Genomic DNA, 12535 nt, shown 5'->3' on the forward strand with positions numbered 1-12535 from the left:
AGCTTTTGGAAAAGTCGTACGTCGTGTTATAGCTCCACTCTAGTTTTCCGAACTTAAGCCCTGAAACTACACGAAAAAAGTGCAATAAAAAAAAATCTCGTTCCCTTTTAGAGAAAGGGTTAAAAATATTTGTTTGGTTTTTCAACGTTTCGAAGGGGAAGGCGGGAACTTTTTACATTTTTAGGACCAATTAAGTACCTTTCATGTACGAACTGCGCCTAATTGAACAAAGCAGCTTAGCAGTTTGGAATATAATATATCGAAGTTCCAGATACTGTTAAAACAAAAATAATTAAAACACTCTATCCCATATTGACAAAGGATAACTGTTAGAAAATCTGTAAGAACAATTTGGCGAAAAGTGTAAGAACTATATAAAACCAATTTGTCACTTGTTAAAAATCACAGTTCTATTAGTAGGTAATTATACACAAAAAGTTATTTTGACCGGAGAGTAATATTTTAAATCAGACAAATATTTAATTAAAAACAAAAAAAAATTCAAATTTTGTCTTTACCGACCACGGACATATTTACGGGTTTGGTAAAAGTGTCTATGTTAATTTTGTTATTTCATTATTTTACTAAGTATACGTGTTGACTACGGTAACTTGATTCTCCATTCTTGTTTTAAAATAAATTTCAAAAATACTACTGCGTGTAATTATTGTTTAAAGTTAGAAAAAAAATCAGATTTTTAATTTAAAGTTTATTCTTGTATATAACGTAGTCTAGTATCAGAAGTAACATGTCTACAAAATGTGTTTGAATTCTTTTAACATAAGGTAATACATTTTAGTTTTGTTAATTGAAAAAAGCTAGTACAGTGAGGTCAGGGGGGCATCGATTAGGTTTTCAACGTTTGTCGGTAGTAATATGCCTCAAGAATATTTTATACAAATTTGGAACTAATTAAACTATTTTGAAAAAATATATGGAGCGTCGATTCAGTGGCATAAAGTATTTCTTGTGTACAGGCAATATAAATATAATTTATAAATACAATTTCTTCTCAGCTATTGAATAGAAAGCTAAAAGCAAGTCTAGTATTAGAATTTTCAAATCTTGTGTTCAAAATTGTATAAAATTACAATGTTAATCTTTTAACATGAAAAACTCAAAAAAAAACATTAAATTTGCCATTTTAGTGTAAGAATTATTAAGCGGTGTTGGGACAAGACAATAACTTAAAAATTATCTAGATAAACAAATAGACATAAAAAAATGACAATATTTAATTTAGATAAATCTCAACACTGTTTGCAAGTCCTCTAAATGTGTTTAAAAATCATATTAAAATAAAATATAATTAATATTTAATTTGCAAGTTGTGTTATAGAATTTGCAAGTCAACCAAATTGCAAACTAATTAGTTTAGTGTATTTTATTTTAAGATAATTTTTAATACATTTAGTGAACTTGATAATTAAATAAAACAATTTGCTAAATAAATAGTTAGCCAAATTAGGCAAAAGTTATTTTACAACCATATTTTGGTGCAATTATTTTTTATTTTAGTCATTATTATAGGGCAACTATCAGTTGTTCTCCGGTTTTAGCTTAAAAAAAATTGTATAGAAAAAGTTTATATAATAGACCTTGAATTTATGTGCAAAACAACAATATATTTTCATTATTTTTAGTGTTTTATTTTTTTAGTTTCGTAGCAATGTGAATATTAAAACATTAGTTAAAGCCCACAAAATACACGTTTTTAAATCAATAACATCCTTTAGAAACAATTTTATTAATTTGGAATTTACCACACAATAACGCGTTTGAAAAAAAAATTATGTAGGATTAGTTTTCGTACCCGCATTGTTCTTATTTCAATAAAATATTTTAAATCAATTCAATACCATTGTGGTTGACCAGCCAGGATATTTTTTCCATAACTGGCTATTTATATATAATATATACTAGACTGTTTTATTTAGTCACTCATCATTAGAACTCCGTATTGGTGATGTTACCTCTAACATCAAATTTCTATACAATAACCAATAAGATGAATTAACTATTAGAAATATAAACGATGAACTTGTCATCCAAATTTGCACAATCATTTAAAAAAGGGAAAAATATAAGGTAAGGATTTAGAAGCAGTAATAAATAAATGAAATAGATAGATGAAAAAATTCAATTTTACTTATTCGGTAATTATTTATTTTTTTGGTAGACATGACATAATACAGAAATAAACGTATAGCATAACGTATTTACTGTCAAAAAAAAAATGTATTATGTAAAATATATCATTGAAAAAAACCTAAGACGGTTGTTTTTCCGTCAGCTTAAATATATGTATAATATTTTTAGATTTTTAATTTTATAGTGTATATAGTGATCATTTTAAGGTAAACTATAATATATTATGTAAAGAACAGAATACAGGTGCCAGTGTTTTTCTGACATTAAGTTAGTATGTGGGTGCAGTTCGTTGATGCCCTTGTTGTAAGTTTTCCTCGAGTGTAATGACTGTGCCATAACGGTTTCTTACTGTCCATGTACCACCGATTTTCCTGATTGTCGTTTCGAAAGAAGCACAACTGTTTAAGGTACATGTACTGCTAGTTGAGTCAATGTTAACTTCGTTTATGTATGCCATTGGATTTTGTGTACTCCAGTACATTCCAAGCAAACGACAATTGGGTAACGATATAACATCCTGCTCAGATCCTGATAAAAAATTTGAAACATTTCTTTTTTAATTTGCTAATATTAGCTTACTAGTTACTACTTATCCTTATGGTACAAAAAACAACGATTTTTTTTGTTAATACGAAGTCATAAAAAAATAATACAATAGACATGGTGTCGTATTGAACAGCCGTGATATTTGTATTACATGCAAGTACGTGTTAGTAGTTATAATTTATTTAGTTAATAGTTAAAATCTAAAATAAGTTGTATCCTTGTCCTATTAAATAACTTATATATATATATATATATATATATATATATAAGTTCAAAAACCATACAACTCCATAATAATATTTACCTAATATACGACGTCTAATTAGATTTTTTAAAGACCAAGCAACATGTTCTCTTCTCAAGTATGCAAGGTTTTTCAATGTATTCTCAACTATAACAATAATTATTAAAAGACCGTGTTGTGAAGACATAATTATGATAACTAATATATTGTTCGCCAATTGTGATACAACTAACTTTTTGTACAAACACATATTATTGTTGAACCTCAACAAATGTACTTTTTCTATACTTCAAATCCCAAAGAATTTATTACTCATTAACACTGTAGTCTCACTTTCTCTCCCTCTTTCCTCAACAAAAAGTTGAATTTATTACAATTGTTTTCTGTCATAAAAATTAAATAAATAAAATGTAGCAAAGATCAACTCTAAAACAAGCTTTTAAGGCCATTTATGAATACCAAACAAAAAATAATTACCAGCAAAACGGCCTACTCTCATATCAATTTCTGTAAGAAACACATCAAACATCAAATTATTATGTAGTTAATAATAACTTAATAAAGTCCCGGTTTATATATTTTATACATAACATTCACTCTATAACATAGGTTAATTAAATCAATTATAATTAATGCAAAATATTGTTGTATAAGTGTACATTTATATCTTATAACAATTTTTAAATAAATGGTTTAAATTTTATTTCGAACGATTCTTAAAAACTTAATCATAAAACATATATAGTTTTTTTAAAATTTAAAAATACATTCTTTTTTATATTTACCTATTTCACTCAGTAAGTCAGCAAGCATTTTGTCGAATAAATCATTGACATCTAAAATTTATAACAAAATACATTTTAATGTACCCACATATATTTTATTATTGAAACCGATATATCATATTGGTGTTTGTCAACAAGTACATATTATTGTCAAAGTAATTATAAATAATAATATGCGATAAGTATAATAAATATATATATAAAAAAAGGTTTTTATTTTGCATTAGGTGAACTGGAGGTTCTGAAATTAATACAAAATTCTCGTGTGCATAAAGAATATCAAACAACTGCTTGGAAACGCTTCCATAAAGTGCAATGAAATGTATTACCTGTTCTTCCCAAGAGAATTTCTGTATGGTCTGAAATTAACAATACAAAAATTAATGTTACATCATTTTATTTTATATTCTATTATATATGAAATATTGGAAATAATTTTATAAAATTTAACAAAATCTATTACCCGGTACAGCCATCAAAAAACAAATTATGCCTGAAATTAACATTAAATAAATAAATGATATTGAATTGAATTTGCTATAGTAAATAATTAGTTATTACATTATTCATATATAAATTATAAGACAAAAGTCAAAGTAGAAAAAACTATTTTTTATAGACTAGTTGATGTAGTTTAGGCGATGAGAATAAAATATACTAATCAGACGAGGTTGGTAGAGCTAACATCAGTTTTTTTTTATAAAGCTTCTATACAAATTTCGGTAAAAAATAAAATAATTATAAAACTCATCAGTTGCATTAAGTGAGTATGAGATGAAGTTTTTATATAATTTTCAAATAAATTTTCTACTCTTATCTTGATGTTTTTATCATTATTATAACTATTATTACGGAAATCTTGGTAGGTCGGGTCATTATTGACATTATCAACCATTGTCTCAATTAGATACTCCAATCCATCTAGAATAAACAAATGAAGATTTTTGCTATACTAAAATATTAAAATTAAATCAAATTAGGTAAGGCAAAGCTTCTATATATATTAGCATATTATTTGAAATATAATATCTTACTTAATCTAGATCTACTTCCTACAGTTAAATCATTTTTTTCGTAAGCAAGTTTGATGCCAATAGCTGTGACACATAATTTTAAAAATATGTATAAAAACACTAAATTAAAAAAAATTACAAAACATTTTTTTTTTAATTAAAAATGTTACTGACTTGTAAGGTGCACAAGTTTCATATAAAGATCTGTAAAAAAGTGTAATATTGATTTTTTTTTAAATTTTAACTAATTTAAGTTTATAACTGTGATAATAAAATAACTACCATAAGGTGCCAAAACTTCCACAAAGAATAAAGATATTAATAAACAGAAGAGTTTCATTTTTATCTGCAAATAATAATAAATAAAAAAACATTTTATATTAGTCACAGTTACCTCCGGTTTAAAGATGAGAAGGTTATAGTTTTGCGGGGCCATTTTAATATTATAAATATATACGAATATATGTATGAATATTTTTCTACTTGACCCTCACAATATTTTCTAGACCGTTAACTGAATTTTTTGTATAGAAGTTAGAAATTAAACTAGAAAGGTTGATTATTTGGCCAAAATTACAGTAATCTCACTATACTGAGGATTGACAAAAATAAAAATAAGTCTGTTGACTATTTATATTGCATAGTAAAAAACTTAGGTTACACTATTCAAAATAGAAATTAGGTAAAAGTATTCAGCTAAATGCTGTTATTAAAGTCAGACATTATATCCACTTAATTTTCAAGCGTCTAAACTTGACTACGCATAATGGTTCCTATTCAACCCATGAGGATTTAAAGCGAAACATTTAGAGAGTTAATAGTGGAATGAAGATAACGTTTTAGAGAATATCAAATCCGTTTTAAAAAAATATCCTTAGAAGTATAGTTATTACCGTTATATAAAGTATTAACATATATTTTCAAATATTAGACTATGATGTACTGAATTGATGAAATTATAAAATATAACTGTCTTAATAATGAAGAAAAAAAAAATGTTAAAAAATATTTCGTCCAAGTAAAAAAAGGAATATTCAGCAAAATGATTTAGCTTTTATAAGTATTAAATTGATTTTAGCGTTTTGTTTTAAAATCGTCCAAATTAACAACTTAAAAACATGAAAAAAAAATTTGTCTTATATTTTTAACTTAATTTTTAAAGGGAATATTAAAGTTTATTTTTTAACATTGACTTTTTCTTAACCTAAGACTAATTTTTTTTTGAACGATGAACAAAAAAACAAAGAACACGGATGGTGAAAACCTATTTTTTGTATAATATTTATATTAGATTTATAATGTGTATACAATTATCAAACAAACAATAAATTATAAATGATTTTTCGTAAGTCAAATAAGAAAATAGATGTTTCGTAAATTTTAGCATTTAAACTATTTTCTTCCTTAAATATCGGCATTTATTTTCTAGACCGCAGCTACGCTCTTATAAATATAGAAATCGTTATTTGCAAATTTCTGTAATCCGATTCTTATGTTTTTTTGTGGTTTTGTAATCAATTTTTTTTTCATTTGGAACATGACTACCTAATATTTTTCTTAAAAATTAAGTAAAAGAAAAAAAAATTGTTTTTAATTTTGAAATTTTATTTTTAACGATTAAAAAAAACTTTAAATAAAATTGTACACATATAGGAATTTAGTTCCCTACACAGTTATTTTTTTTCATCTTTGTACTGTTCAAACTTTTTGAGTTATGTTTGAAAATCTAAATCATTTTGATGAATGTTTCTTCTTTGAGTTTTACGGATGAAATATTTTCTTAAATTTCTATTAATCTTGGTTGTGCATGTATAAGAGATCTACTTTTGTGAGGTATTATGAAAACGATTTTAAACCGCCTATTTCCAATACACATCCGTAACTACACTTCAAGCCAAATAACGAAAAAAACCAACAACATTTATAGAATTGTCTCCGAAATGTGGACTGGGTAAAACAATGATAAACAATGGATAATAAAATAACTAGAAATAAAAGTTTTTTTACCATAAAACCAGAGTCTTAAATCAAATATTTTCGTATAATAACGGAAGTGGGCCAAGATTTATTTCTATTTTTTTTAATAATGAAAAGTTTTCCGGGTGGTCACCCATCCTGGATCAAACAGTAACAGACACAGCTTAACCTCAGATGCCGCGTGGCACACTGCGTCCTCACAATGCCCCTGTATTATTTTTAATGTTATTCGTAGGAACATTTTTCACTTTTCACTCCCAAAATATGCAACAAATCAAAATTTTCCAAAACATGTTTTGTTTTTTATTTTTTTTTTAAATAAAAAACTGAAATTAAATTTTTTTTTTAGATTTAAAAAAAAAAATCGTTGTAAATTTTGGCCCACTCTCGTTATTAGACGAAGAGATTTTATTTAAGTCTCTGATTTTATGATAAAAATTTCAGATGTACAAAACTAGTCGAAATCTATTTTTTTTTTTGAAAAATTACATAAAAATCCTTTATTTATGGAGCAAAAATTAGTGGTAAAAATTTCAAAAAAGTAAAAGTCTTATATTAGACCAAACGTAGTTTAAAAAAAATGTTCAAAAAATATTTAAAGAGTTCAGGCCAATGACCGCGTGGTTTGACTCAGAAAGCCTCATAGTTAAACATTTTAGAGTTAAATAGAAATACTTACTTAAATTGTGGACTTGGTAAGAGGTTCTTGGACAACAAACGACTTGTTCAGCTATTGAAACTAAATGTACTGCTTGCGACTTATGGCTGTGCTTATACTTCAACTAGAAAATCAGAATTCTAATAGGCTTTTGTTGTGTAACTATGTTCATTTATGTACACATCAGGTTCAATTTTTTTTTTTTGTGATTTATCGTGTACATACTTTACTTGGAAAGCGGAGTTTAGACTATTTTATTCTACACACTACTGTTAAAATAAAATATATATATTATTCGTCGGAACAGTATTTTTTTTTTTTTATTTTACTATGGTTTTACAAAAACTGTTTCAACGGTTACAAATATTGAAATTCAAAACAACCTTAACGGTATTGAAATACTAAAATTCGAGTAACGTAAATTATATTATGATGTGTTATAGCTAATTGAAATATACTAATTATTTTCTGCAATAATTTATAACAATGTGCCTTATGCTAATTATGTTTAATCTAGAACGAATTGATCTGATTGATTTGACGACATTCGGTTTAGTTTATGGTTAGGATCACAAAACTGTGTTAAGTTTGAATTTTAATCAACCTCAGCAAGTTTACTACTGTGCTACCTAACCTACCTTGATTGTAAATAATAATCAACATTTACTATTTACAACATTATATTTGTCTACAAATTGTGAATAACAACAATATGTCCATATTCTACGCCTGACCCCACATTGCTTCTTTATTTTTTAGTTTAAAACTGTTGAGACTTAAACGCCAAAACAGTTTACGAAATTGCCACAATTTTGCATTATAATGTGCATTGGTGCATTTTTTGATAAAACGTGTGTACAATAAGTAAACAAATGAACTTAAATTAATTTAAATTTTCTTTAAAAGCAAATAACAGACAAAGTAAAATTAATAAGAAGTATCTACATTTTCAATATATGCACTTTAAGAAAATAATATTACCGTTGAACCGGATCGGTAAGGTTTTAAGGTAAATAATTTTTTTTTTACATTAAATTATTTTTCATCGATAAAAGCATGAATATTTTCAATGACAAAGTCTGGTATGAGTTGTTCAGTTTATTTTTTATTCTATGTGCAATAATATTAAGTATAAAAAGCCAGCACAATTGGGTCAGGTACACATTTTTATTTTTAGAAACAACTGTTTCACGGGCGACGAGTAATCATACACATATGTACACCAAGAAAACAGTATATTACAAGATGGATATTTCAAAAGGCGGTTTGATTCTTTGTAATACAAGCAAAACAGTATCATTCTAAAATTGTTCAGACCTTAACGTCAAAACCGTTCACGAAGTAGCCATAAATTTGCATTATAATGTGCATTTTTAGATAAAACGTGTGTACAATAAGTAAACAAATGAAAAAGTTTTTCAGCCGAGTCTACAACCACGAAAGAGCATTTTCATGTCTCGTTGAAGTATTGAAAAAATTTAGAGTAGTGATGGAATTATAGATAATGAAATAGTATATTACAAGCAGTAACAAGCTAGTATCTAAGGTTAGTAAACAGTAACAGGCTAGTAACATATCAAGTTTCTGGCTAATATTTTTGTGTTTTCATTATATCTGGCCTGAAACAATTCATAGAGAATTTGGCCCTTTAAACTATTCTAAATTTATTATTTAGTTCTAGTTTGATCGTTGTAAATACAACACATAATTAAAAATAACAGCTTAAACATTTTTTTGGTAACACTTTTTTTGGTTATGTGACAGAGCTAATTCCCACCCCCAACCCCATTCCAACCCCCAACCCTATATCTCTTATTTCTTATATCTTACTCTTACCCCAATCTCCTACCCCTACTTCTCACCCTATACCCTACCCCTATCTCCTATCTCTTATCAGATAACAGCGTAACGGTATTTTGGTAACACTTTTCGCTCGGTTACGTGCCAGAGCTGTTGAATAACTGTTTCATTTACTTCAACAAGACAATTTTGAGTAAATAAAATAGGACTTAAACAGAATTTTAAATAAAATCCAATTAGTCGATTTCTACATTAACCTAGAAATGGTTAGAATAGGGGTGGAATAGGGATGGGGGGTGGGAATTAACTGTGGTGCATAACCGAAAAAGTTTTTCAGCCGAGTCTGCAACCACGAAAGATCATTTTCATGTCTCGTTGAAGTACCGAATAAATTTAAAGTAGTGATGGAATTATAGATAATGATATAGTATATTAAGAAGCAGTAACAAGCTAGTATAATATTAAAACATCAAGTTTCTGGCTAAATTGTTGTGTTTAATATCTAGCTTTAAACAACAATTCATAGAGAATTTGGGCCCTTAAACTTTTTTGAATTTATCATTTATATCTAATTAGAACGTTGAACGTACAACATATCTCTTATCTCCTATATCTTACCCCTATCCCCTAATCACTCTCTTACCCCATCTCTTACCCTTATCTCCTACCCCTATCTCCAACCCCTATCTCCCAACCTCATCCCCATTCCCACCCCAAATCCCACTCTCATTCCCACCCTAACCCTAATACCAACTCCATTCTCACCCCTATCCCTATTCCCACCCCAACCCCACCCCATTAACATCCCCATCCCCACCTCAAACCCCAACTCCGCGTCCTAACGCTTTTTTCGCTTTTTATAGCCGGTCTTGGAGGGGTATAAAAAAATTACACACTTATCAAAAATAATATCTCAAATTAATCATTTCTTACGAGCAATAGATTAGTTAAGTGTCTTGCTAATCAATTCATTACGTTGGATAATATAATCATGTTGTTTGTGTATTTAGCGGGTTGGTTTCCCTATTACTATGTACAAAATATTATTGGAACATTGCCTACTTATAACTTATTTATTTAATTAATAGTTTTAGTATTTATTTAATAGTTTCTCGGTCGTTTTATGGTACAAACAAAACCACAAGGTTTGATGTAAATAATGAAAAACGTGTGCGAAGATACGCACTTGTGCCAAAATACGTCTCTGTTACTTTAATCTTTGTATAAACAAACTTTTATACTTAAACTACTCGCCGTAAGTTTAAGATATACAATAAGTTAATTTTTAATTTTTTTTTCTCGATTTTCAATGAGAAGGGATGAACTTTTTAGAACGATACCGATTTGCTTAAATTACAAAGTATCAAACCGCGTTTTGAAATATCCAACTTGTAAAATACTATTTTGTTGGTGTATTTGATTGTCTAAGATTACCCGTCGCCTGTAAAACAGTTGTTCACAAAATAAAAACGTGTACCGCTATGCCCCGACCCCACTGTGTGGGTTTTTTATACTTAATATTCTTGCACATAGAAAAAAAAATAAACTGAACAACTCATACCCGACTTTGTTATTGAAAATGTTCATGTTTTTATCGATGAAAAATAATTTAATGTAAAAAAAAAATTATTTACCGATCCGGTTTAACGGTAATATTCATTTCTTAACGTGCATATATTCAAAATATAGATACTTCTTATTAATTAAGAAGATATGATATTAAGTTAAAACTTAATCATGAGAGACGAATTATTTTGTTCTCTGCACGATATGATACTGCTTAAAATTAAGCATTTACTTTTTTTTTCTTACCTATAACATATTTTATTTTCTAAATCCCTAAAGCTTCTTGTAAAAGTGAAATGAAGAAAAAAAATTCTATCCCTTTAATGGAAACGGTTTAAATTCCACAAAAATTTGGAATTAATTCGACTATTTCTTAGAAGAATGCCAAAATCTTAATAAATTATTTAGTCGTTATTAAAATATGAAAAACAATACAATAATTATTATAAGTCTTAATTGGACGCTGCCCTTCGATGAAATCATAAAAAACTATAGCTACTTATAACTGTCCTATATCTACACTGTATTTTTCCCTTAACATTGGAATGGAATTTAAAAAAAATATATTTTGTATGACGTACATTTTCGTTTTTGTTTTATGTTTTAGTTAAATAAGTTTATATTAAAGTAAACAAAAACAGGAACAAGTAAATTTGAAACAGTTAACAAAAACGAAGCTATTAGAGGTATCAACAAAACCAACGTTTAACTAAAACCTTTCAAACGTGGATATTCATATGAAAAAAAACAATAATCCAATTTATCTAATAAAACAATTTAAATAAAACAAAAAAGTCGTTAAAAAGCATTACGGCTATTGTAGGAATCGATTAAGATTGTAGAACGATTATTTTCTAACGTGTATACATTTCTTTTACCAGATGCCTTAATTTGGGTTTCCAAACCATATGATGTTTAAGGTTTTAGTTTATGCACTGAATTTTCATTGTATAAAATGTGCTAGTATATTAATTATATAATAATTAATATTTTAATGGAATTAAAAAAAAAAAATTTGCACGATACAAATCGTCGGTTTTATTTTATGTTTTAGCTAAATTTTATATTACAGTAAATAAAAACATAAAATAGTGAAATTTAAACAGTAAACAAAAACACAGCTATTAGAGATGTCAACAAAACCGACGTTTAACCAAAGCCTTTCAAACGAGGATATTTATAGATAAAAATAATAATCCAATTAATCTAATTAGACAATTAAAAAAAAGTCGTTAAAATCCTTTAAATTTAATGTAGAAATTGAATAAAAAATTTAAAGGCTACGTCTCTTTTAATTGATATTAGAAACTTCAAAGTTTAATCAAATTCTATTTTACTAAAAATAAAAATAAAAATTGTATATCTAAATTTATATGTATAATTTATGCATATTATACCGGTTGCTGTAAGAAATTCCACAATCACCCCTCCCTAAATTCTCTTACAAAAGGGGAAAAAATTATAATGACCTTAAAAAAAATTGTATAATAAAAAACTGGTACTTGAGTAACTCAAACTCGAAACTCAATAGTATCATTCTCAATAGATGTCAATAAAAATGTTTTATTGATTTGATACATTTTTTTTTTTTGATTTAAGGTGTTTATGTTAAAATATACAAAATCTTCGAAAATCACAGTTTTCCACTAATTAATAAAAAACTGTAGTTCTGAATTTTTTTTTCGTTTGTTATGGATACATATAAGTTCTAACTCCTGACAAATTTTCAACTTAAAGGTCATAAATTTACGGCTAAAAAACAAAAAATCTTGAATCATCTCTAGGAAGGTGGGAA

At 26.9% G+C, this 12535-nt stretch overlaps 1 protein-coding gene across 1 annotated transcript; it reads right to left on the minus strand.

The window, feature by feature from the left end:
* Positions 1-2293: 2293 nt before the first annotated feature.
* Positions 2294-7467, minus strand: LOC126841675 (uncharacterized). The gene is made up of 11 exons (XM_050578267.1): positions 7396-7467; positions 5022-5085; positions 4914-4943; positions 4761-4823; positions 4579-4647; positions 4190-4219; positions 4056-4085; positions 3727-3777; positions 3419-3448; positions 3002-3088; positions 2294-2679 (listed from the first exon to the last, which is right to left on the minus strand). The coding sequence occupies exons 2-11, from the start codon at positions 5077-5079 to the stop codon at positions 2420-2422; spliced, it is 708 nt and encodes a 235-aa protein (XP_050434224.1). The 5' UTR covers positions 5080-5085; positions 7396-7467; the 3' UTR covers positions 2294-2419.
* Positions 7468-12535: the final 5068 nt, after the last annotated feature.

This window comes from Adelges cooleyi, unplaced genomic scaffold, assembly GCF_023614345.1.
Source record: "Adelges cooleyi isolate 19-005CV unplaced genomic scaffold, UGA_ACOO_1.1 ACOO_flye_CR_arks_rails_tigmint_CR_PRNA_401, whole genome shotgun sequence".
Classification (NCBI taxonomy): Eukaryota; Metazoa; Arthropoda; class Insecta; order Hemiptera; family Adelgidae; genus Adelges; species Adelges cooleyi.